At 43.5% G+C, this 24,955-nt stretch overlaps 1 protein-coding gene across 4 annotated transcripts; it reads left to right on the forward strand.

Moving 5' to 3' along the window:
- The first annotated feature begins 745 nt into the window (after positions 1-745).
- On the forward strand, positions 746-23,660 carry RNF19B (ring finger protein 19B). 4 transcript variants are annotated; one of them, XM_039231704.1, is made up of 10 exons: positions 748-1,502; positions 10,848-11,053; positions 12,208-12,349; positions 14,002-14,164; positions 14,613-14,727; positions 16,016-16,156; positions 17,345-17,552; positions 20,041-20,172; positions 21,435-21,936; positions 23,186-23,660. In XM_039231704.1, the coding sequence occupies exons 1-9, from the start codon at positions 862-864 to the stop codon at positions 21,898-21,900; spliced, it is 2,214 nt and encodes a 737-aa protein (XP_039087635.1). In that variant the 5' UTR covers positions 748-861; the 3' UTR covers positions 21,901-21,936; positions 23,186-23,660. The 4 variants fall into 4 exon arrangements, with proteins under 4 accessions (XP_039087641.1, XP_039087636.1, XP_039087635.1 ...); XM_039231710.1 differs by lacking the exon at positions 23,186-23,660 and having other exon boundaries at positions 746-1,502; positions 21,385-21,528; XM_039231700.1 differs by lacking the exon at positions 23,186-23,660 and having other exon boundaries at positions 21,435-22,261.
- The last annotated feature ends 1,295 nt before the right edge of the window (positions 23,661-24,955 follow it).

Raw genomic sequence — 24,955 nt, forward strand, 5'->3', positions numbered from 1 at the left:
TGTTGTAGCTGCATGCTGGAGTCTCTCCAGGAAGCCTGTGCATGGCAGACAAAAGACACATCCAGGGGGAAAGAAATGCTGGGCCTCCTTCTATAAATTGTAAGTAACCAAGCTACCAGGAGGATAGGATGGGAGGTGGGCCTAGGGCCTAGGAATACAGTTTATTAGCTCACAGAGAGCACTGAATGCTGGATTAAGGAATTCGGGCTCTATTCTGAAAATCCCTAGGGGATAGAAGACCCTGTCTGTCTTATCTAGTAATGCCTCCACTTTGTAGATGCTTGATGAATGGCCATATTCTTTATTAATTAATGCTGTTAACTTAACAAAACAAGTGTTGCAAGGTGGACCAGTTGGGAATCACCACCGGACCTATCCCTGTCTGAGTTTCACAGATGAAGTAACCTAAGTATCATTTGCTGGAACTGGCAGTCGGCCTATCCGCGAGGAAAGGCACACCAAAAACTCCACCTCGAGGATGAAGGCGGTATAGGGCATGGAATTGGGGAAAGGTCCAATAAAACCAGTTGGATTAGTGCCTCCTCAAGATGGCTGCCCCGAGCCCCATGACCGGGAGGAGGCGGAGCTCCGCCCCAGCACGCCCGGCCCCACCCCACTCGGCCCCGCCCAGCGCCCCCCTCCGGGGGGGCGGTGCGGGATGTGAGGTGTCTCAGCGAAGCGCCTGCGCAGTGGGCAGCGGCGCGCGGGGCGGAGGCTTTATAACCACTTCGACGCGGCCGCCGGGCTTCTATCTCGGGGAGGGCGGCTGGGGTGGCGGCGGTCGCCGCGCGGGTTGAGGGGGCGCTGAGGCGGGAGCTGTGGTGGCGCTGGGCGCCCCTCGCTCCACGGCCTCTGGGGGTCATGGGCTCCGAGAAGGACTCCGAGTCGCCGCGCTCCACATCTCTACACGCGGCCGCGCCCGACCCCAAGTGCCGCAGCGGCGGCCGGCGCCGGCGCCTCACCTTCCACAGTGTCTTCTCCGCCTCGGCCCGAGGCCGCCGCGCCCGGGCCAAGCCGCAGGCCGAGCCGCCGCCCCCGGCCGCGCCGCCGCCGCCGCCTGCCCCGGTCCCGGTTCCGGCCGCGGCCCAGGCCCCGCCGCCCGAGGCGCTGCCCGCCGAGCCGGACGCCGAGGCGGAGGCAGAGGAGGCGGCGGCCGCCGGGCCCGGGTTCGACGATGAGGAGGCGGCGGAGGGCGGCGGCCCTGGCCCGGAGGAGGTGGAGTGCCCTCTCTGCCTGGTGCGGCTGCCGCCCGAGCGGGCCCCGCGCCTCCTCAGCTGTCCGCACCGCTCGTGCCGGGACTGCCTCCGCCACTACCTGCGCCTGGAGATCAGCGAGAGCCGGGTGCCCATCAGCTGCCCCGAGTGCAGCGAGCGACTCAACCCGCACGACATCCGCCTGCTGCTCGCAGACCCGCCGCTCATGCACAAGTACGAGGAGTTCATGCTGCGCCGCTACCTGGCCTCGGACCCCGACTGCCGCTGGTGCCCGGCCCCGGACTGCGGGTGAGCGCGGGGGCGTGGCCGCCCGGGCAGGGGCTGCGGCGGAGGGGCTCCGGGCCCGGGAACCGGACCCCCAGCTCCGAGGGAGAGGTGAGGGGTGAGCAGCGGGAGGAAGGAGAAGACGGCAACTGCGGCGGGTTGGTAACCGGCCACCGTCCGCAAGCCCAGACCGGTGCGGGGAGGCACCCATCACCCGCCCTTCCCGAGGGCTCACGGTGGGGGCTGAGCCGTCGGTGAGGGGAACGGAGCTGTCCATCAAGTCAGGAGGCCGGGAGAGGCTTTTTGGTCGGGTGAACGCCCCTCTGTCTCGGGGTGTAGAGGCAGGTCTCAGTGAGGGCTGGGAAGGGATAATTGGCAAAGGACGGAATGAGCGTATCATTCGGAGGGGCTCACAGCATTCGGAGGGGTGTGTCTCTTTGGCCAGGGGCAGACTTCGCAGCATTGCAGGAGGTGTGTTCTTCCTGCCCACCGCTGCTGAAAGTTGGAATGGAGATGATGGAAATGGCACTAAGGGGGAAAGGACAGCTCACTGGCAGCTCTGGGGCACCCCGGGCATTGTGTGCCTTCTGTATTAAGCTGTTGGGAGGCCCTCTGTGGTCTTACACTGCTGCCTTGGGCAGGATGAGGGGTGGACGACCCTTTCTTTGTCCAGAGAAGCAACAGGGCACTGAGAAGGATGCCCAGAGGTTGATACGGGAGGAGAAAATGTGTGACCCAGCGCCTCTGATCGTGAGTTCTTGTGGACAGTCTTTTAAACGCACCATATATCCTGAATTTTTAAGGTCAGTGAGAAAATATGCAGTATGTTCAGAGACAGAATTCCACCAGATTTTACTATGTATTCAGTGGGCTCCACCCTCCCCCCCCCACTTAAAAAACAAATCTGTGTGCCACTGTCGGTACAAACCATGAACGGTTGCATGCAGCGGAGCTTATCTACGTGGTTGGGAGTCAGACTGTGCCATTTACCAACTCTGTGACCTTGGGCAGATCATTTTATTCGTGTGTGTTATGTTTTGGGGACAGAAAAATGCTAGGGACTCTTTGCAGTGGGTGAATGTAATGCTAGTAAAAAGCTGCTTGGCCCTTTGCTTCAAAGGAGTTAAGAAGAGCTTTTAATTATAGCTTGTGTGTCAAGGCTGTTTTAAGATTTCCATGATGCTGCTATTTGTCTCCTTCAGAAGCTGTCTTCCTTTCTAGAAGAGTAAGAAGAGTTCACTTCTGTCTTTCTATTCTGCCAGACTTGTTTAGAGATGGGTGTGTTATTTAACCTCATGGAGATGGGGTTTCTAAATTACTTTGAAGGGTTGTAGTCAGAGGTACGCTGTGTGTCTGTGGTAGATCGCTTTCACTTTCAATTAATAAGTGCCGGAAAGAACCTTGCAGGCTCTTATTTCTGGTGGTCTGGTGATCTTAATGGCCTTTAGAGGTTAATAGACTTATGATGCGCTGGTTTTATAGATACTAGTGATCTATTTTCTGAACTAGAAGAACATTGCTTAAGAGAACATTGCATAGTTAATTTTGGAATAGTGTATTAAACTACTTTTATGAGACCTCTTTTCTTGAATTTTAACTGAGAAATGTGGCATCACTGATTATCTTTCCGGAAAAACCCCCTTTTTTCTATGAAATCAATTGCTGCCTTTGCTCACAACAGTAAAAATAGACAGGAATTAACTTACGATTTTGATAGTGACAACTGGAAACCATTACTGAAAGCTATTAAAGAATTAAGGCCACTTGTTATTTAGGCCATGTATTAGGTTAGTATCATCCAGAGTTTTTTTTAATTAGTTAAAAGAATTATAAAAAATTATATAGCTATTTTTATGTGAGTTATCTGTGGGTTTAAAGAAAGTAAAGTTGGGAGAAAGCAAGCAGGCTGGCAGCTGAATGCCCATGTGCCAGGCATACATAATAGAATTTGATCCTTACAACATTGTCAGATAGATTTGATCTAGTTTTATAGATGAGAAAACTGAAATTTAAATAAATTGAGTGACTTGTTCAGAGTCCTATAACTAGTGGGTGGTGGAATCAGGCTTGAAACACTTGTCTTAACTCCAACCAAGGCCAATATTCTTTCCTCTCAGCTTTTTCTTTTTGAAAAGCATGAGATTGTTGACATTATTGGGGATGCTACCATTTGGATCATTTTGTCAAATGTAGCCTAAGGACAACATTGAAAGAGCCAAAGGATGCTGTAGAGCCTAGTTTCTTTACTGATTCTTCTTGTGCACAGCCTCTTATCTACTTTTTCTTATCTGAAATAGGCCTAATCTTTTCCTGACTTGAGAGGCTTATTAATTAATATTTGCTAAGTGTTATGAGGTCTGCAGTTGGAGGTGTTAGATAAATAGAGAGTAACTTTAAAATTCTGTCACTTCCTGAACAGGTGTCTGAGTTCCCTGGGGATGTGGCCAGTGGTTTTGCCACTTCTTTTTATTATATTAAAATTTTTTTAATGTTTATTTATTTTTGAGAGAGAGAGCATCAGTGGGAAAGGGGCAGAAAGAAGGAGATAGAAGATCCAAAGCAGTCTTTGTGCAGTGAGCGCAGAGCCCAGTGTGGGGCCTGAACTCAACAAATGGTGAGATCATGACCTGAGCCGAAATCAAGAGTCAGCCACTTAACTGACTGAGCCACCCAGGTGCCCTGCTACTGCTTTTTAATGCCAGGAGAAAAATAGCTTCTTTTGTTTTGTTTTAATCAAACTGTTCTATTCTTCTGTGTCTGGTAAAAATCCTGTTCGAGCAGTTAAAGAGAAGCATAATCCTCAGTTCTCTTCTTGTACCTGACCATCTTTACTCACAGATCAAGTTCTTGCAGCCAGATTGATCAAGTCCTCCCTTTGCTCTGTGTGTGTATATGTGTGTGTTTGAAAGAGGCATGTAAGTGATCTTACAGAGTTCTGATCATTAGTTTCACTGTGATTATGATAATGAGACCACTGTATTAAAAGATTATTTGTTTATAGGATGCCTGGCTGACTCAGTCTGAAGAGTGTGTGACTCTTGATCTTGGGGGTCGAGCCCCATGACGGGTATAAAGATTACTTACATAAATAAACCTTTAAAAATAATTTGTTTACGAGATATTTGTAGAGCAAAGAGTCATGAATTTTTCTTTTCTCATACTTGAATATGATTTTATTTTATTCATAAATAAGAGAACAAATTTCAGTGGGGAAACATTTACCTTATTATTTAATATTAAGTACAGTATTACCAGTAGTATTTAAAACATACTTTCTAATGAGATAAAATTAACTCAAAATACAAAAAACTGACATTTTTATAGTTCTTTATGGTAAACTTATTTTACAGAGGAGAAACCAGTCCAGAGAAGTTTAAGCGTGGGCTTCAATGTCTCAGTGCTAATAAATGGTGCAGTTGATTATAACCCCTTAGAGTCTCTGCTTAAGCATGAAGTCGTCTCAGAAACCCCACATCATGTAAATATATAATGTTTTCCTCTCAAGTGCTGTGTTGCCAGTCTTTAAACCCTTTCAGAATCTCTGGAAGAGTGAGGGTGAGCAAAGGAGGCAACAGAAAATTTCCTGGTGTACAGTGGCAGATCTTGCATACAGATGAATAGGAGATAAGGCTGTCTTGACCTAAATTCTTTGTGCACGTCCACCACTCCAGCCTCTCATTGCTGGTTCTCTCTCAGTCTCCCCTCCTTCCTGACCCCAACAGGTAGTTTCAGCTATTGGTCTTCCTGGAGAACTGGACTGGACCATCCCATAAACAGGAACCTTCTGTTCATCTCTAGAACATTGATGAGGGAAGAACGAGCTTCCTGAGCAAGACAAAATTTTCAGTCAATGAGGGAGGATTTTTTTTCCTCTCTGAAGCCTTCGTGGAAATCTTTTATCTCTCTCTTTTGGTCTCTCTCTGTCTCCTTTCTCTCTGGTATGACATTTAAAAAATTGAGGTAAAGTTGATCTGGATGTCTTCTCTTATCTCTGTGCCTTCTATTTCACAACTCTTCAGTCTGCTTATTCCCCACCCCTCTCTTGTCCACCCGCATCATCCTCCAGCTCCATGTATCTTTCCCACATTTGCCAAAGTACTCATTATAAAGTAGAACATCTTATATCCCTCCACTGCTTAAAATTCTTCATACCTGGGGCACCTGGGTGGCTCAGTTGGTTAAGCCTCTGATTCTTGGTTTCAACTCAAGTCATGATCTCAAGGTTTCGTGGGTTTGAGCCCCACATAGGGCTCTGTGTTGGCAGCAGTCTGCTTAGGATTCTCTGTCTCCCTCCCTCTCTGCCCTTCCCCCACTCACACTATCTCTGTCTCTCTCTAAATAAGTAAACTTAAAAAATTTAAAATAAACCTGTTCACCTGACATATAAGATGACTTCGTATGTCTTTAAGAACTGATCATTTATATGATTTACCCTTATAATGTAAGCCCCATTATAGTCTCCTACCATCTTTTCATCTTACTTTCTATTTTTCATGTACAACAGTATTTTTTTATTATATGTATATAACAGTATTATATGTATATATAACAGTAATGTATATTATATGTATTACTGGAAAGGAAAATTTTTTTGATCAAATAAGCTTGGGAAGTATTGGCTTGAGCAAAACAAATTCATTTCTGAGCTTTTTAAACATGCTAATATACACTGTGAATTTTGCTAATGGTAATAAACAATGTGAACCTTCAGTCTGGTGTAATTTCCCCATGTTTTTGTTTTTTCAATGGCATCCTTAACTCAGACTTTCCCTAACTATTTGCAGTTTTCCAAACTCCTTTAATAGTTACTCTCTCTTCTCTTAGTGTCCTTATTTAACAATGAACCTTCTACTCTGAATAGATTGAGAGCTCCTCTGGACTAGGATATCTGTATTCCAACTTTTTCCACAACTCTATGAACAAAATTTTTCAATTAGATCCTAGAAGAATGGGATAGTTGGATTTAGATAGTGATAAAGATCATGAATAGCACAGTTTTTGGAAAAGAAGCCAATAATGAGGGGGTAGTAAGAAGAGGACAGATGATCACGCAGTAGACACTTTGGAGAATTATAAAGTGCTGAACCTTAGGTAAGTATTGGGTATGACAAAAAGGACTTAGACATGATCCTCTTGACAGGGAGTTTGGCCTGTTAGAAATGATAAAGGAGGGAGGGAGGGAGATAGGTAGGTAGGTAGGTAGATAGATAGATAGGAAGAGAAAGGAAGGAAGGAAGGAAGGAAAGAAAAAGAAAGAGAAGGAAGAAGAAAGAAAACGCAGTGTAATACATACCAAAGAAAATACAAATGTTCTTAGAGGATAGATGAAAGATTTCTGTGTGAGGGTATCAAGAAAGGGGCGCCTGGGTGGCTCACTCAGTTAAGCATCTGACTTCAGCTCAGGTTGTGATCTTAACAGTTCATGGGTTCGAGCCCCACATCAGGGGCTCTCTCTACCCCTCCCCTGCGTGCTCACTCTCTCTCAAAAATAAATAAACATTAAAAAATTGTTATTAAAAAAAAGACTTCGCAGAGCAGCTAATAGTTGATCTGGGCCTTGAAGAGTATGAGTAGAAATTCATACAGGGTGAACAAAGATGCAAGTAGGAAAAAAAGCATCTTAAATCAGAGAGTTATGAGCAAATACATAGAGGTATGAAAATGCAATACTAAGTCTGGAGGCTAGTTTGGTAAGCCTCTGGATGCACAACATGGAAAGCATGATCTGGAAAGTAACTAGAGGTCAGTCTGAAAACGTAGACTGGATTCAAGTTGATAGCCCTATCTAAACCAGGCAAAGTTTAGGTTTGAAAGACTCAGGGGGCACCTGAGTGGCTCCGTTGCTTAAGCATCTGACTTTTGGCTCAGGTCATGATCTTGCAGTTTGTGAGTTTGAGCCCCGAGTTGGGCTCTGTGCTGACGGCTCAGAGCCTGTGAGCCTGCTTTGGATTCTGTGTCTCCCTCTCTACCTCTTCCCCGCTCACGCTCTCTCTCAAAAATAATTTAATATTTAAAAAAGAAAGAAAGAAAGACTTTTTTTGTTGAAGAATTTTTAAGTAAAAGAGTAACATCATGATAGATAACTTTCTGGAATTGGAATTTGGATTGGAGTGGGGAATAAGGAGACTAGATAGTAGACTCTTTTGCAGTTGTCTGGCCTAGAGGTGACATGAGTTTAAACAAGGGGAGAAAAAAAGGGAGGGGGAAAGATAGAGTACAACTTGTCGCCTGTCTGCTACTCTTGCACATGCTCAGGTCTAGTGGCCTGGAGCTAGAAAGTGCAGACATAATATAGGAACGCGTTTCTTTAACTACTGGGGTCTGTTGGAGCATAATCTAGTAATAGTGGGATTTTTTTTTTTCCCTCCTGGGCTGAAGTTAGGTAATGCTGTGGTCCAGCTTGTCACACATTGTATTTCTGAAGACTTAGGAAATGAACAAAATTAGTATGAAATTAAGAGGAGAGAGAAGGATACATCTGTTTTCTTAGCAGCATGTAATTTCCAACACCTTCTATTTAGCTGCTGCTTCTCCCTCTCTACCCCCATTTAGCTTCTAATTAGCTTGGTTAAGCTAAGAGCAGGCTGGGAGAGAGGCTTCAGTGTGGGACATGGAAGAGAAGGAACAAGATCGTCAAGGTGGATTTGGTCTCAAGGATGACGTATTTTTCAACACCTGGGGAAAAAAGATTACCCTCCAGAATTTAGGAGTTTACTCCTAAAATGGGCTTCGACAGAGTTTTAGGACTAAGTGATAGTCCTAAAGTGATAGTACCTGGCATATAGTAAACCAATAGATGCATGGATAAAGTTTATAGATTGCTTTAGGACAGAGTAATGGTCCAAGAGAGGAATTAGGATGGCCTGGGGAAAGTAAAGAAACTAAGCAGGAAAGGGTCTCTATCATTCATTGAACATTAAACATTTTAAGCATGAATCAGTATGCTAGACCCTAAAGGTTAAAAAGTGGATGATACTTTTCCTTGAGTATAGTCTGGTTGGGGAAGCACATGTATAAACAAATAATTATAACATAATGTGAAAAGCAATATGAAGTAATTGTACATAGGCATAAAGTAGGCAACCAGCCGCCTGGAGAGATTAAGTGGGTTTTATCGGGGAGATGAAATTGGAGCTGGTTCTTTTTTTTTTTTTAATGTTTTATTGATTTCTGAAAGAGAAAGAGAGACAGCGTGAGCAGGGGAGGGTCAGAGAGAGAGGGAGATACAGAATCCGAAGCAGACTTCAGGCTCTGAGCTAGCCATCAGCACAGGACCCGATGTGGGGCTCAAACCCACAAACTGTAATCATAACCTGAGCTGAAGTCGGACACCTAACCGACTGAGCCACCCAGGCGCCCCTGAGCTGGTTCTTAAATGGATAAAGTACTTGCCAGGGCAAGAAGAAGAAAGGAAAGAACGTTTCTAGGCAGGAGAAGTAGATTATGTGAAGGATAGGATAAAATGTGCTCTATTTTTATACCATACCTTTCAGGGGATGATCTCCAATACAGTTTTAGAATATATGTAGTTCCACTTAAAGGTGGCAGGCACCTATACCTCCATTTTTGGGGTAGAGGTTAAGGCTTGGAGATTTAAATTAGCTCAGTGTCATGCAGTATGAGTCAGAGGCAAGGAGCCCAGACCAGGCGCCCAAAAACAGGAATGCCAAGTCTCGTGCCCTGAGTGATTCTGTGTCATGGTAATAGATTGCTGTGCGTTCGTGTGAGTATTTGGGGTGATTTTACTTCCTTGGAACCAAATTCCACACCCAAGATTGACATTATCAATCTTGTCAAATGTTCTTTAAAAAAAGAAAAGAAAAGAATGTTAGTAAATATTTACTCCCACCATGTGAGAGGTAGGAATGGATCAGGAAATGATCAGGGCTTCCTGACTGTGTAATTTGTATCATCAGAAGTTGACTACTTTTCAGAGGCCATCCAGTACCTTTCCTAAAACAGAATAGTAAGGAAGTCACTTTCTTCAGGAGAAACATTGTTTATCTATAACAGTTATTTTGCAGCTAGGTGGGGTAAATTTGCTCAGAACTCCTACAGGATATGAATCATTTGCATTCATGCATTGACCTATTCCCACTTTGCTGTTTCTGAGAAGAGATTTAATACAGACTGTATTATATAACGGATGATATGTCATCGATACTTTCAGTGTCATTCTCAAATAAACCTGAGAACTTGGGTTGCTTTTATGAACATCTAATGTCCATTCAAATTTACAAACAGTAGAAGAAATCCAAGAAAACCTTATTAGCCTTCTGTAAAAGTTGTTTGAGGTCTTTGGCAATTGGAGGAGAAAGTGGAATAGAGGACAGCAAAGCCCGATGGCAACACCTAAGCCTGCAGTCATTGACCTGCTTAAAAATTGTTTGAACTTTCACAACTGCCATTTCCCCTTCTTTGTTTCTTTAAATTACTTAAAAATTTTTTTTTACTTTAAACAAGCCTTCACTTGTTAGGGTAATCTGAACATTTAGTTTCGGGCTAATAGTTATAAATATTTTGGATTGTTTGAGAGAGAGAATTCCTGGAAAATAAATGTGAATTACAAGAAACAGTTGATGTTGGTGCAGATAGATTCTGAATTGCCTATCTTTACTAAGACCTATGTGTCAGAAGAGAGAAGGAAAGGGAGGGAGATTATAACCTTATTCTGTATTAATTACTAAGGTAGAGGAATGATATTCTTGGACTCTGGAGACTGTCAAGGAAGTAGATGTTTCAAGGTATAGATTTGAGTTTAAAAAAAAAAAAGTTTGAAAGATAAAATGAGCTTTCAATAGGAGAAGCTGGTCATGAATCTATCTATGGCCCTTGTCTCAGGCTGTGTGTGGTCAGGCCAGCTTCACTGTGGAACTTAAGAATGAAAAAGTTTTCTTTAGTTTTTGCTATGCCTTGTTTTACAAATGTTCTGTCCTTTAATGTAAACAAATTCTAATCTCTCTAAATACAGTAAGCCATCAAAAGGATATAGTTTTGTACCCTGTTATTTATGAAACTTGCTGTGGGAAACTGCTTCCAAAGCAGCTTGAACTGTGACTGAAGATGTGCTAGAATTCAGTCTAATTGTGGTATTTTTCCTTCTTTTTTTCAGCAAATAAGTGATTTGTGTTTTTTTAGAATCTCAAGAAGAAATTTACTTTCTTACACAGAATATATTTTACAGTTTGATCGGCAGCCGTGTGTGTGTGTGTGTTATGTGTTATGTGTGTACTCTTTTCTCTCTGTGTCATGTGTAGTGGTGAGGAGTATCAGTGTCCCCCCCCCCCCCCGCAACACTGATGAATAATGTCTGTCTTGTTCTGATCTTTCTTACCTTACTGATATATCTCTTCCTGTGTCCTCATCCAGTTATGCTGTTATTGCCTATGGCTGTGCCAGCTGCCCAAAGCTGACCTGTGAGAGGGAAGGCTGCCAAACGGAGTTTTGCTACCACTGCAAGCAAATATGGCATCCAAATCAGACATGCGATATGGCCCGGCAGCAGAGGGCACAGACTTTGCGGGTACGGACCAAGCACACATCAGGTCTCAGTTACGGGCAAGAATCTGGACCAGGTATACATTGGCATTTTCTCATTTTTCTCTTTATTTGATATTTCATAATGTGAGCCTAAAGCTGGGAGAGATTATCTTACTGTACAACCAAGTATTTCCTAGGATCAGAGAACAGAAAATATTTGGTTATACCTTCAGTATTGTTATTTGATATGTAGATTCTCTCCAACCTATAAATTGGTAAACTTGGAATGCAACAAAATTGAATTCTCTAGATTCAGCCTTCTTAGTAATATGTCTTGTATTGGAAAGTAATTAGGTCCTTTTGCTAGGGACTTTTTCGAAACCTTCACTGTGAGCAGAAACACATTTAATTAGTATTAAACCTCTATTATTTTCCTGCCAGCTTTAAATGTATCACCACTTTTGGAAGTAGGGTACAGAGTTACGAATAGGAAATGATATTAGTATGGATTAATGATTAACCTTAAAAGGAGGAACCTTGGCAAGTCAGAGTAAACCTACTTAAAAATGTCAGTGGGTTTATTGCCTTTTATAAATGTATTTTATTTCACTGATGTCATTTGGGAGAGGCTGGTAGGAAAGATTTTACCATTACTTTTTCCTGGCACAGCATAATCTCCTAAATTGTCATTTTAATAGGATAGTTCCTAGCTTGCTGTGAAAATTACTAGGTGTATGCTACATAGCATACCCACTTATTTTTAGGTTTCGAGTTTGAAAGTATCATGGGAAGGGTCTGTGGGTTGCGTTAACAGCAAATCACAGTGATACTTACTGAGACTGAGAAATGAGTTTCCTGAGCTAAAGTTTTTTTTGCAGACTGTTTCTCCTGCAGGACTCTGCTTTGAATTCTGCCTGCCTATTGGCTGATGGCATTCCATTTTTCTTGGAACGATCTTCCTCTCTAGGGAAGTATTCTTGCTCAGAGTGCGGCTTAAGTGCTGTGTAAGATGCCAGTTTGAGGGCTAGGCAGCTCAGTATGAGACAGGATCCATTTTATGAAAATTCCTTAGGTCTAGACATAGCCAACCTTCCAGTGAAGTGGGTTGCACAATTTGGAATTCTTAGTCAAGAATTTTTGACTGCCTCCTCACTTTTTATATATATATTCCTAGGAATAATAAATCAAACTAGGTTTAACTGGAGGTATTTTTCTACCCAATCTTCTTCCTCCCTCCCCCCCCCATCAGATGACATCAAGCCATGCCCACGATGCAGTGCTTACATTATCAAGATGAATGATGGGAGCTGTAATCATATGACCTGTGCGGTGTGTGGCTGTGAATTCTGTTGGCTTTGTATGAAAGAGATCTCAGACTTGCATTACCTCAGGTGAGATGGCAAATGTGTCCATTATTTCATAATCTTATTCTGTTACTGATTTAGGGGAAAGGAGGCCAAAGAGACATAGTTGTCTTTCCTCTCAATATAGAATAAGGAGGCTATAAAAAGATCTTCTGAAGCACTCCTGTGACCATGTTTTTTTCGAGTTCAGCAACTTCCAGGGACTGTCTTCGTTACCTTCCAAATAGAGTTCAATTTCCCTAGAATGGCTTTTAAGTCTTTCCACTGTTTGGCCCTCATCTACTTTTCTGGCTTTTTCCATGTTGCTTTTATACACGCTATATTACAAGTGACCTGGGCTTGCTATTCCCTGTGTCTTCTCTGTGCTGTCTTACTTGCTGGTATTCTTTCATAATTGTTTATGTTCTTTGCTTTGCTCAGAATGCTTTCTGATCACATCACCCTCTTAGCAACCTCTTTTTATCTCAACCTGTTCAGTTTTTATTCATCCTTCAGGGGTCACTTAAATGCCATTTCGTCTATGATGCCTTCCCCAGCTTTTTCTGCCTCATTCTTCTGTATTGGCATTCCTTAAATGTTTCTTTATCAAAGTCACTACTTTTGCTTCATATACAAGTCTAATTTTGCTGAACAGCATAAATTTATTAAGGTCAAAGTTACCTTTTTACAGATTCTTACACGTAATGATTTTCTAAAAGATTCAGAGTGAATATTAAAATATTATCCTGAAGGGGCGCCTCGGTGGCTTAGTCAGTTAGGCGTCCGACTTTCGCTTAGGTCATGATCTCGCGATTCGTGGGTTCGAGCCCCGCATCGGGCTCTGTGCTGACTGCCAGCTCAGAGCCTGGAGCCTATTTCGGAGTCTGTGACTCCCTCTCTCTCTGACCCTCCCCTGCTCACGCTGTCTCTCTCTCTCTCCTAGAAATAAAAAAAAAAAAAAACAAAAAAAAATATTATCCTGAAGGAGTTAATATTTACCAACTTAATATTCATTGTGGTGTGCATGAACCATTTTCATCTCCAATATGACAAACATTGAGTACTTACACTGTACCGATTACCAGGGACACGAGTGTGTAAGACATGATCCCTACTTTCGGAATTGCTTATCGTATCTAGTCGAGATGAGACAAAGGGAGTGAGCAAAAATGGTTGAACAAATAAGAATTGAATGTAAAAGTACCCAAGCTCAGAATATGAAACTGACATACAGGGTGTGAACAAAGTCTTATTTTTTTCCCAGGAACGTGGTTTACATTATCTATTGGATATGGGTAGGGCAGATGCCACGACAACTATGCAAATCAGTGTTTATTAGCAGGGCACAGTGCTTTCGGATACAGTGTCCAGTGTGTAGGTTGTGCAGGATCCGAAGTAGTATATCAGTCAAGGAAGCTGGATCAGTGTTGGCAGGTTAGGGAGGACAGAGTTCAACAGAAAAGAAAGGAAAAGAGGTTTCAAGTCTGGAAGGATACCTTTACAAAAAGTAAAGAGCCCAGAGCTCTAGGAATCTGACCTTGTCTTTTACTCCCCCTCATATAGTATATTCATTTCCTGTAACCTCTTGTAACTGTTAATCATTCCTGTTGAAAAAGAAGGCTCTTGCTCTTATTAAGCCCTCTGGTAACAATAGCTGCATTTGTAATATTACCATTAACTTTAGCATGTTTTCTCTGCAGCCCCTCTGGCTGCACATTCTGGGGCAAGAAGCCGTGGAGCCGTAAGAAGAAAATTCTTTGGCAGCTGGGCACACTGATTGGTGCTCCAGTGGGGATATCCCTCATTGCTGGCATTGCCATTCCTGCCATGGTCATCGGCATTCCTGTTTATGTTGGCAGGAAGGTAAGACACACGGAGTTCTGTGTATGTTCCATACCCAGGTTTGTTGGTAAAGATTTGAAGGAAATAGGGAGGAGCTTATATTTTAGAGCTTCCTGAAAACCAGCTGGTTCTTGGATAAAAATAACCTTAATTTCTTAAATGGATTTTCATAAACCCCAAGAGATCTGGAAGTTCTTATTAGCATCCTGGGCCTGGTTCATCTCGGTGACTTAAAGGTGAAATACTTTGCCTCACTCTCCTGAGTTATTTTGTCTCTTCTTGGATTAACTTTTTCTGTGTTAGTTTATGTCACCCTGGTCTGAATTAGTTTAAAATTTGAGAAAGATGGCCTCTTGGTGGGTGGGGGATATATTTTAATATAGTTAGAATATTCACTTGGTCTTCTTTCACCCTGGCAAAAAGATTGATATCCTAACCTGCTGACCTGAATTTTATTTCTTATTCTTAGATTCACAGCAGATATGAGGGAAGGAAAACCTCCAAACACAAGAGGAATTTGGCTATCACAGGAGGAGTGACTTTGTCAGTCATTGCATCCCCAGTCATTGCTGCAGTTAGTGTGGGTAAGTTAGCCAAGACCACGATTCTTCTCCTTCCCCCGCTCTCTTTTCTTCCACCACCCCCCTCCCCACCTCTAGCTTTCCAACTATAGCAGTTTAGCCCGCTGGCCTGATGCTTCACCTTGGAGGCTCCTACATTTTATGCCAAACCCAACCTGAGCGTTACCTCTATTAACCACTATTATTATTATCAGCTGCACTAAATTGTCAGACTTTGGAATCTTTCATTCTTAATCTTTAATCTTTCATGGGAGTTCATGCTTAGAACTCCCATCTGGCACATGGGAAAGGTTGAATTAAACAATCTTACTTTATTTTATTTTTTAATGTTTTATTTATTTCTAGGAGAGAGAGAGAGACAGCGTGAGCAGGGGAGGGTCAGAGAGAGAGGGAGTCACAGACTGAAACAGGCTCCAGGCTCTGAGCTGGCAGTCAGCACAGAGCCCGACGCGGGGCTCGAACCCACGAACCGCGAGATCATGACCTAAGCGAAAGTCGGACGCTCAACCGACTAAGCCACCCAGGTGCCCCTAAACAACCTTACTTTAAGGCCTAGTTTTACACCTTTCCTCTCTGCCAGGGAACCCGCAAAATAAAATTACTTTTATTTTGATTTGCTTAATGCCTCACAGTATTTTAGGAGGCATGAGGGTTTGTTTTAGAATAAAAATATATAACCGACATTTATTACGGCTCTCCATGTGCCAGGAGCAGTTCCAAGTGATTTGCATGTATAAATTCATTTGATCCTCACAGCAGCACACTTGTAATAGAAAGGTGCAGTAATTTGCCAAGGTCACTTAGCTGGGACATGAATCAAGGCAGTCCGACCTCAGAGCCTGTGCTCTTATCTAAGCCATTCTGCCTCACACAGCAGTAAGATTTTGGAATTAACACTCTGTGGGGGTGGGGATCCTCAACCCCCACTTATTTTATGTTTGATTATTGATTGTTTCTTGGACTAGCATGTCAGCAGTGATGGAAGAGGGAAAATGAAAGCAACATGTACTGTACTCACTGTGCTGGGCGCTGTACATACTTTTCTTACGGTCATTGACAACCCCAGGAAGCTATGTCCAAGGTTATACAGCTAGTAAATTGGAGCCAGAATTCTAATCCAGACCTAATTCCAAGTCCAGTCATCATCTTTTAGACCCAGCTACCTCTTTAGGATAACCATCTTCTGTCTTTCTTTGGCCTTTATAAAGTGGTTTGTCTGTGCTCGGGCCAGGAAGGAGAATTAGGGCGGCTGAAACCTGACGGCCTGCTGACTTGTTTCCTCCTCCCCCAGGTATTGGTGTCCCCATTATGCTGGCTTATGTCTATGGGGTTGTGCCCATTTCTCTCTGTCGTGGAGGTGGCTGTGGAGTTAGCACAGCCAATGGAAAGGGGGTGAAAATTGAGTTTGATGAAGACGATGGTCCAATCACAGGTAAAAGGAGAATTTTAATTTCCCTTTGAATTTATGGGACAGAAGATAAAAATCAGAATTCAGTACATTTTACAGAGAGATTGTCATTGGATTACTTTGGATAATGAGCTTTGTAGGGGGTAAAGTATTTTTAGCTTTTCATTTCTTTGTTCCAGAGTTATTAGGTTAATTCCTCTGGTACTTGGCTCTGTGTGACAGGTACAAACTAGTAGGATTCCAAGTAACTCCAAGTATGCTGGTAATAGTAGTGATTATAATAAAGTCTTATATCTGCACAGTACTTTATAATTTTCAGAGGACTTTACACAGTTATTATCTCACCTGGTTTTTATAGCAGCTCTCTGAATAGGAAAAGCAGGTGCTATTATCATCCCCATTTAATGGGAACTCTTTAAACTTTTGTCTCGACATCTGTTAAATGGGTTTAAGAGCTTCTACAGAGCTGGGACTAGAGCAAGTCTTTCGACTTCTTCCCCGCCCACCCCATCCCCCAACTTCTACTTTGATGTTTTCACTTTACCATATTTTTAAACATTTTTTAATGTTTTATTTATTTCTAAGAGAGAGAGAGAGTGAGCAGGGGAGGATCAGAGAGAGAGGGAGACACAGAATCTGAAACAGGCTCCAGGCTCTGAGCTAGCTGTCAGCACAGAGCCCGACGCAGGGCTCGAACCCACGAACCATGAGATCATGACCTGAGCTGGAGTCGGACACTTAACTGACTGAGCCACCCTGGCGCCCATTCACTTTACCATATTAACTAAGCTAAGGCACAGAGAATCCCACAAGTTTTTTAAGCTTCCTACTAGAATCAACATGTGACCTGAACATATTTTGAAATCTGCATATTTGATTAGACGGCATCTATGGTATAATGGACAGAATAGTGGACTTAGAATTCAAAGTGTAGTTTTGTGCGACCAGCCATGACTGGGACAAGTCATTTAGTTCTAAGCCTCATCTGAAACTGGGCCTCTTATTGCCTAGTTATTGGGAAGATTAACTATTAATATATGTTCAAGCACTTGACGTGTAGTGGCTACATGGAGTAGATGTTCATTAGGTGGATATATGGGTATTCTTCTACAGGAATAGACTCTATTACTCTGAAGAGTCATTACAGGAAAATAACAGACTCTGTTTTGATGCTGTGTTATCTTAAATTGAGATGTTTGGTTCCTTCCCCAGTGGCAGATGCCTGGAGAGCCCTTAAGAACCCCAGCATTGGGGAAAGCAGCATTGAAGGTCTGACTAGTGTGTTGAGCACCAGCGGAAGCCCTACAGATGGACTCAGTGTTATGCAGGGTCCATACAGCGAAACAGCCAGCTTTGCAGCCCTCTCAGGGGGCACGCTGAGCGGTGGCATTCTTTCCAGTGGCAAGGGAAAATATAGCAGGTGAGCAAATAGATAATTGCTGACAGAACCAGTTGGAATTATAAGAAGTAAAATACCTGTATTGAGTCATTTCTCTGTGCTAGGCACATCTCATGTATCATCTCATTTTGATGTAATCATCAGTGTGTGTGGGAGGGGTTGTTTTCTTTTTTTACTTTGCAGTGAGAAAACAGGCTCAGAAGTGCTAAGTGACTTACAGAGTTTGGTGTTCTTTCCACTGCACCATAGTGGCTCCACCTAAAGAGTAATCCTGACTTCAGGTCTTCGCTCTGCTACATTAGGCTGCCTGCTTCTGGAAGGGAAAGCACACATTTTTGTGGAAATCCCTAGACTGCACTCCTCATTAGGGTTGTCACTGACTTTCAGTTGAACGACGTTCATGCTGTCTGTTGTTGGCTTATTGGTGCTGTGATCCTTATTACATTCTTATTCTTATTCCCATTTGATAGATAAGGAAAATCAATTCTATGAACATGTGTTGAGAATATGTAAAGCTTTATGAGTAAAAATGTTTTGACCTGTTCAGTCATTTTACCAGTTAGATAAGCCAGAACATATTCTGAGAAACATTATAGATGTTATATGAGAAGCAGTTAGTTGAGTGCACTGGAGAAGAGAGGCCTGTGGGTGGGACAGAACAAGGTGAGGAGGTAGGAGAAATGGTCGCCTTCAGATATCTGAAGGGCCTTGAATTGGAAAAAAGGATTCTGGCTCATGCCAAGAGGTAGATTAAGGCAACTTAGCAGAAGCTAGAGGGAAACTAATTTTGTTTAGAGAATATAGGAAAAATCTATATAGAAATCCAAAGAAGGCTTGGATTGGATTACCTTGAAAATACTGAGCTGCCTATCCCTGGAACTGTTTAAAGTAAGACCAAATGGCCATTTGGCTATTAGGCCTTTTGGCTAAAGAGTCAAGCAACAGATGACAGATGGACTGGATCCCACACCTGAGTGCCTGTCAGTCACCTGGGAGCCTCTTAAAAATAGATTTCGGGGCCCTATCCCAACATGAATAAATTGAATCTCCTGGCGTAGAACCTGGGGATCTATGTTTTGCAAAGGCTCCCTAGGTGATTCCAGCACAGTCACTGTACAAGCTGCTATCTGGGAAGCACCTAAGTGGATGGTGCTTGTGGAAAGTCTCTTCCGGTTCTTAGAATCTGTGGAAGAGCTAAAAATAGAACCTAGGTCTGTGATTCGACACACTTTACATCGCACTGCTTCATTTTCCTGGGCTGTGGCACATGCTTGAAGGGTATCCGAGGCTGGAGCCACAGAGCAAAGGCATAGGCAGCAGGATGGAGGTTGCTCGAATGTGCAGCTGAAGGCTGCTGCTGACCTGTCTGTGTCTCATGACTCTGGTCGTCTCTTGTTAGGGGATCCCGCCCCCACATGCCAGAGAATTCACTGCTGGGCTTTCTTAAAACCTTCACCCTTGTAAATAAGCAGACAGACCTCATTGGAGACAGACTTGCTGAAACTGCTGCTTAGCCAGTCTAGCTGTTCCAGTTCTGTGAAAGCCTTTTATAGGAAGTGAATGAGTCAGATGGGTTTGACTGTGAAACCTATTAAGAGGAAATACTTAGGTGTACAGCAAACTGGTGTTAAAGCCAAGAAGGGAAATAGTTATGGGTTCTCAACTTTGAGACACCATTGGGAAAGTTTGCTGCTCTTATGGGAGATCGGATCCTCTGTGTCTTTTAATCTCATAGCCTGGAGCTAATTTGATGGCTAAGTTTGAGTTCCTATGTACAAGATGTAATGTAAATGAGAAGTGGTCTCTCCTTTTTTTGGAGCTCACAGATGATTGGAGGAGAGATGCACAGATTGATTTAATAAGTAGCTAGGTGCTGTGGGAGCATTTAACAGGAAATGACTGGTTTGCTGGGAGAGTGAAGGGAGATGATACCTCCTTTGTTATTAAGGACTGAATATGAGTTTGTCACATAAAGGAAGGAAACTTCCAGAGTGAGGGAATAGTATGTGCCAAGTCATGGAGTATACAACGTATATAGGTGTGTAAGGAAAGAAAGATTCAGAGTGATTATGATTTAGGACCTATGGTGAGAGACGGAACTGGAGAGAGAGCTTGGAGGCAGACCAGGAAGACCTTACATGCCTATTGGCAGTAGAGAACCAAGAGAGGACTTCTGAGTGATCGGGTCTTTGTTCACATTGGCACTGATCTGGAAGGTGTTGGACTTGGACTTAGGGCTGCTGGAGAGAGAATCCAACTGCAGTTTTCCAAGGAGGAGATGTTGAGCACCTTCAGTTAAGGAATAGCAATGGGGATAGAAAGGAGGGGACGATTTCAGTAGATATTCAAGAGAGAAAATATGTGGGCATCTATTTGAGCTATTTGACAATTGGAGAAGATCGGATCAACTCAGTTTGCAAGGGAAAAATAGAAGAGATGTGTGCCAGGAAGCAGACTGTCTTGGAATACCCAGGTCTCATATTAACATGAACGTCCCCTCTTTACACAGGTTAGAAGTTCAAGCCGATGTCCAAAAGGAAATTTTCCCCAAAGACACAGCCAGTCTTGGTGCAATTAGTGACAACGCAAGCACTCGTGCTATGGCCGGTTCCATAATCAGTTCCTACAACCCACAGGACAGGTATGTGAACAGTCAGAGATGCCCAGGACAGGTTGCAGTTTGTGGTCGGGTGCTAGGCCTTCAGAAGCTCAACGCCTCGTGTTAGGGCCCCGTGTGCTATTGATGGGATGTATAGTGTGCGCCCTAGGAGTTCAGGCAGGTTCTTGGTTTAGGAGTCTTTGGGATCTCTTGATTGATTCTTCTTGTTAGCACTTGATTTTTAGGGATTTCTTTCTTTCCCCCTTTTCTTCCCCCCCACCCCTTTTGGGTCATTTTGGCTATTGTATAATTATTCATATGAAACTTAAGGCGCTAGATTGCTGTTCACTGATGTCTGTGGGTCTGTGGTTTCTGTTCTCATGTGCTCTTTGCTTGATGTGACTCCTGTTGCCTATTTCTCTCTATTTTTGAGGAACTAGTGTAAATGATATGGTGTGATTGCAGCACCCCCTGCTGGAGAGGTTCTGGTTCCTTCCAATTGTGACACCATAGCAAAACACTATGAATCTTCTTTCACTTTCATGTTTTGAGTAAGATAGTGTGAGGGTCCGACCCTTAGTTGAATTTTGAAAGCTCTTTTTTAGTTGTATAATGAAATTGGCGGAGGTGTGTATGTGTTTTTAATCATCAAAAGAGATCTAGTTCTTCTCCATCTAACTTGAGAGTTAAGTTTTTATTTTACTAAAAGTGAGCTTTTAGCCTAAGTGTCCATCAACAGATGAATGGATCAAGAAGATGTGGTTTATCTATACCATGGAATACTACATGGCAATGAGAAACAATGAAATCTGGCCATGTGTAGCAACATGGATGGACCTTGAGGGTGTCATGCTGAGCGAAATAAGTCAGGCAGAGAAGGACAAATATCCTATGTTTGCATGTATAGGAGGATTAGGAGGAACCTGACGGAGGAACAAGGGGGAGAAGAAGGGCGGAAATGGTGGGGGAAAGGGAGAGAGGCAAACCATGAGAGACTCTTGAATGCTGACAAAAACTGAGGACTGATGGATGTGGGGGGGAGGGGGGTGATGGGCATGGAGGAGGACACTTGCGGGGATGAGCACTGAGTGTTATGTGGAAACTAATTTGACAATAAACTATTTGTAAAAAAAAATAAATAAAATATCTGGATTTCAAAAAAAAAAAGAAGAAAAAAAAAAGTGAGCTTTTGTCTACTGACTACTATGCTTTGGACTTCCTAATCCTGAACCCACAAACTGCTTGTACCAACAGGTGTAGCATGACCCATGCATGACTCAGCAACGTGGATTTTGTCTCCACAGAGAATGCAACAATATGGAAATCCAGGTGGACATTGAAGCCAAACCAAGCCACTATCAGCTGGTGAGTGGAAGCAGCACGGAGGACTCGCTCCACGTTCATGCTCAGATGGCAGAGAATGAAGAAGAAGGGAGTGGCGGCGGCGGCGGCAGCGTCAGCACTGAAGAGGACCCCTCCTGCAAACACCAAAGCTGTGAACAGAAAGACTGTCTGGCCAGCAAACCTTGGGACATCAGCCTGGCCCAGCCCGAGAGCATCCGCAGTGACCTGGAGAGCTCTGACACGCAGTCGGACGATGTGCCGGACATCACCTCAGATGAGTGTGGCTCCCCTCGCTCCCATACAGCAGCCTGCCCCTCCACTCCCAGAGCCCAAGGTGCACCGAGCCCAAGTGCCCATATGAACCTTTCTGCCCCAGCCGAGGGGAAGACTGTCTTGAAGCCAGAAGGTGCAGAAGACAGAGTATGAAGTGGAATGAATGATCCTGTTCTGAGAAGCACACTTGTAACTGCATCTTTTGGAATTTTTTTTGTGGAGGGGTGGGCGGGAATTTATGTATTTCATTTCAAAGATTCTCTGGTCACAGGTTTTCCCCAGGGAAATTCTGAGAAATTTGCAATTTCTTACCAGATAAAACATGGAAATTTTTGCCCTTAGTCCTACCCCCAACCCCTTCCCTCCTTGTTTTAGTTTTAATTTATTGGTTAAACTGAAAGTGGCAATCCATGAGGTGTGTCAAAGAGTGTACAGATGTATGTGTGTATATTGTACGTATGCTAACATATTACTGAAAGAAACACATTTTAATAAAGATTTCTGTCGTAATTCAGCTCCTCTCATTTTCCTTGGCTTGGGTAGTCCTACAGAGCCAAGTGTTTGATCGAATAGACCACTTAACGTCTTTAACAGTCTCTAGATAGGAGTTTTCCTAATCCCAGGGAAGAAAGATTGTATTCTCGTTAGACTGCAATGGAGTCCTCTATAAACCACCGACTCCTAGCCTGACAGGAAGCAAAGCTTGGCTTGTTTTGGACTATGTAGTCAGACTGAAGAATTAGCTGAGTCAGCCGTATGGAGAAGCTGTAGATTAAAATGAATCTTGTTTGCCCTCTAGAGGCAGCTCTGCAGTTTTTCTGTTCAAGCCTTACTTCTGCTTTTCTGCATTATAGTCACCAGTGGAAATGTGCTTCAGAGGAGGGGAAGGGGCAGCTGTTCCAGTGACTCTTCAGCGAGTCCCAGTGAACGGTGAGGGGTTACGAGTCGGGGACAGAGTATTCTTACTGGAGGAGGAAAGGGACTGGTTTTGCATAATTACCAAGCAATAACCCGCGTGTTTGTTAACATTCCCAGGCGTGCATTCCCTGTTCTGAAAAGCTTTCTTAGTTTTGCCAGTGTAGTTTAAGGAAGAGGGACTAAGGACTGTGACTAAAACTCGTAATGAAAAGAGATGAGACATGCCATCAAAATCTCAACGTTTGATTTTATCTGCTCTTAAAAATTTGTCAGAATTGAGCTATTAGTACTACTTTGGGTTTTGGCCTTAGAAATGAGAGCTCATACATAGTGTAGCAGAAAAACTGAAAGATTCATGAAACCTGATGTAAGATTCTAAATCTGGCAGTAACTTACTTTGTGACTGTGAGTCCGTTTCTCTCTTGTGCCCTTAATTTCCCCACCTTAGCCCTGGGCTCAGAGGAAGAATTGAAAACATCCTTTCCCTAAGGACCAGATGGTTTTCTGTTTCCTTTCACAGATGCACCTGCTCCTTATCTTCCTGGCCTGTGCTTTACCGCAATGAGGAGGATGAGTCTGGACAACAGACCACTTGGAAGACTCGTATCTCTTTGGCACTGCAGCCAGACTGAGCACATTTCCCTGCACCTGAGACAGGAAATGCTCTTAGTGGACTTTGGGTCTCTGGAAGAAATGCCCTAGAGGGTGTCCTCATGTGAAAAAAGGGACCTGTTGGGAAAGGGGGCAAACAGCCTGCAGATCTGCGAAATTGCAAACCATCAGCTCAAGATGGCAATTCCCTTGAAGCCTTACCAGGACAACAGTTAACTTTGATAAACTGAAAGAAGTCTTTTGCAGAGGCAAGAACTGGCAGCAAGACCCGTGTTCTTCTCTAAGCTCTGCTTCTTCCTGCTGTGAGACTTGGGCAGTTGCCTCTGAGTCTGCTTTCAGTTAGCCAAAATGGGGAAAATAATCCTTAATTATGGGGTTGTAAAGATTAAGTGAGATGGTGTACTGGAATGCTTTTGGTAAAGACTCATGTGTTTTCCTCCTGCAGGAATAAGAAGAAATAAGTTATGGGAGATTATGGGGGTCATCTAAGAAAAGCCCAGAACTCTAGACCAGAGGCTATGAAACACTAAGCTTATTCTAATCCTTTACAACACCGCTGTTGTAGATCCTAGATATTAGCGGATGAAAAGGCCCTTCAGCACCACCTGGAGGAGACCAGGAGTAAAGCATTGGAAAAGTTAGTTCTCCCTTTAAATGGGGACCGTTTAACTTCCTCTGTGCACACGCATTCATTCGTTTTGAAATGCTGCTACACTTCAAGTGTAGAAAGCAGCAATGAAGGAAACAAAATCGTCCCCGCGGAACTTCCGCTCTAGTGGGGAAAGACGATCAGATAGGTAATCTGGATGAGGATAAGCGCACTGGAGAAAACAAAGTAGGGGGAGTAAAGACAGAGTGGTAGATGGTGCTACTTCAGATGGGCAGTGTAGGCGTCTTTGATAAAGGTACCAGAATCCTAGGGGGTGTGAGAAAGACCCAAGTGGATATCTAGGGGAAGAACACAGACACAGACTTTATTAGGAATAAAGTACAAAAGCCCTTTGGTGGAGCATCCTTAGCTTGTTTCTCTCTCTCTCTCTCTCTCTCTCTCTCTCTCTCACTCACACACACACACACACACACACACACACACACACACAACTTAGAGACCTATTTGGCTGGAACTATGTGGACCAAGGAGGTTGAAGAGGTAGCTGGGGATGAGATTGTATAGATTAACAAAACAACTCTGAAGACCAGGAAATCTTAAGTGTCTCTGAGTCCAGGAAGAGAGGTTAGCGAGCTTCAAAGCTAGACAGATGGGAGGCTTGCAGTCCACTTTCAAAGGGGCCAAAACTGGGAGAGTGTACCTGGTCACCAGTCCCACTTGAATGGGCTAATGGAAAGAAACGCGTGGATACGGTAAATGGGTACTCATTCATTCTCACCCTTTCTAATATACCTGTACTCTAGAGGCAGGAAAGCTAAAAGCTGCGTGTTTTAAACTTCCTTAAACCAAGGTTCTGAATATAATTTAAATTGTGCCAATTAAATGTGCAAACAAGATGTGGAAGGAGGAAGTGATTGTGGGGCCATCTTCAGCTACTTTGTTGCTGCTGCAAGGATATAGAGACCTTGAGTTTCTGTTCAACAGTATCCAATACCCATCCTTAGTTTTGTGAGTGTTGAAGGGCTTCCTGATCCGTAAACAACTGTGATGTATGTTCTCGTAGTCAGC

This window comes from Hyaena hyaena, unplaced genomic scaffold (genome assembly GCF_003009895.1).
Source record: "Hyaena hyaena isolate Hyena2069 unplaced genomic scaffold, ASM300989v1 scaffold_3, whole genome shotgun sequence".
Classification (NCBI taxonomy): domain Eukaryota; kingdom Metazoa; phylum Chordata; class Mammalia; order Carnivora; family Hyaenidae; genus Hyaena; species Hyaena hyaena.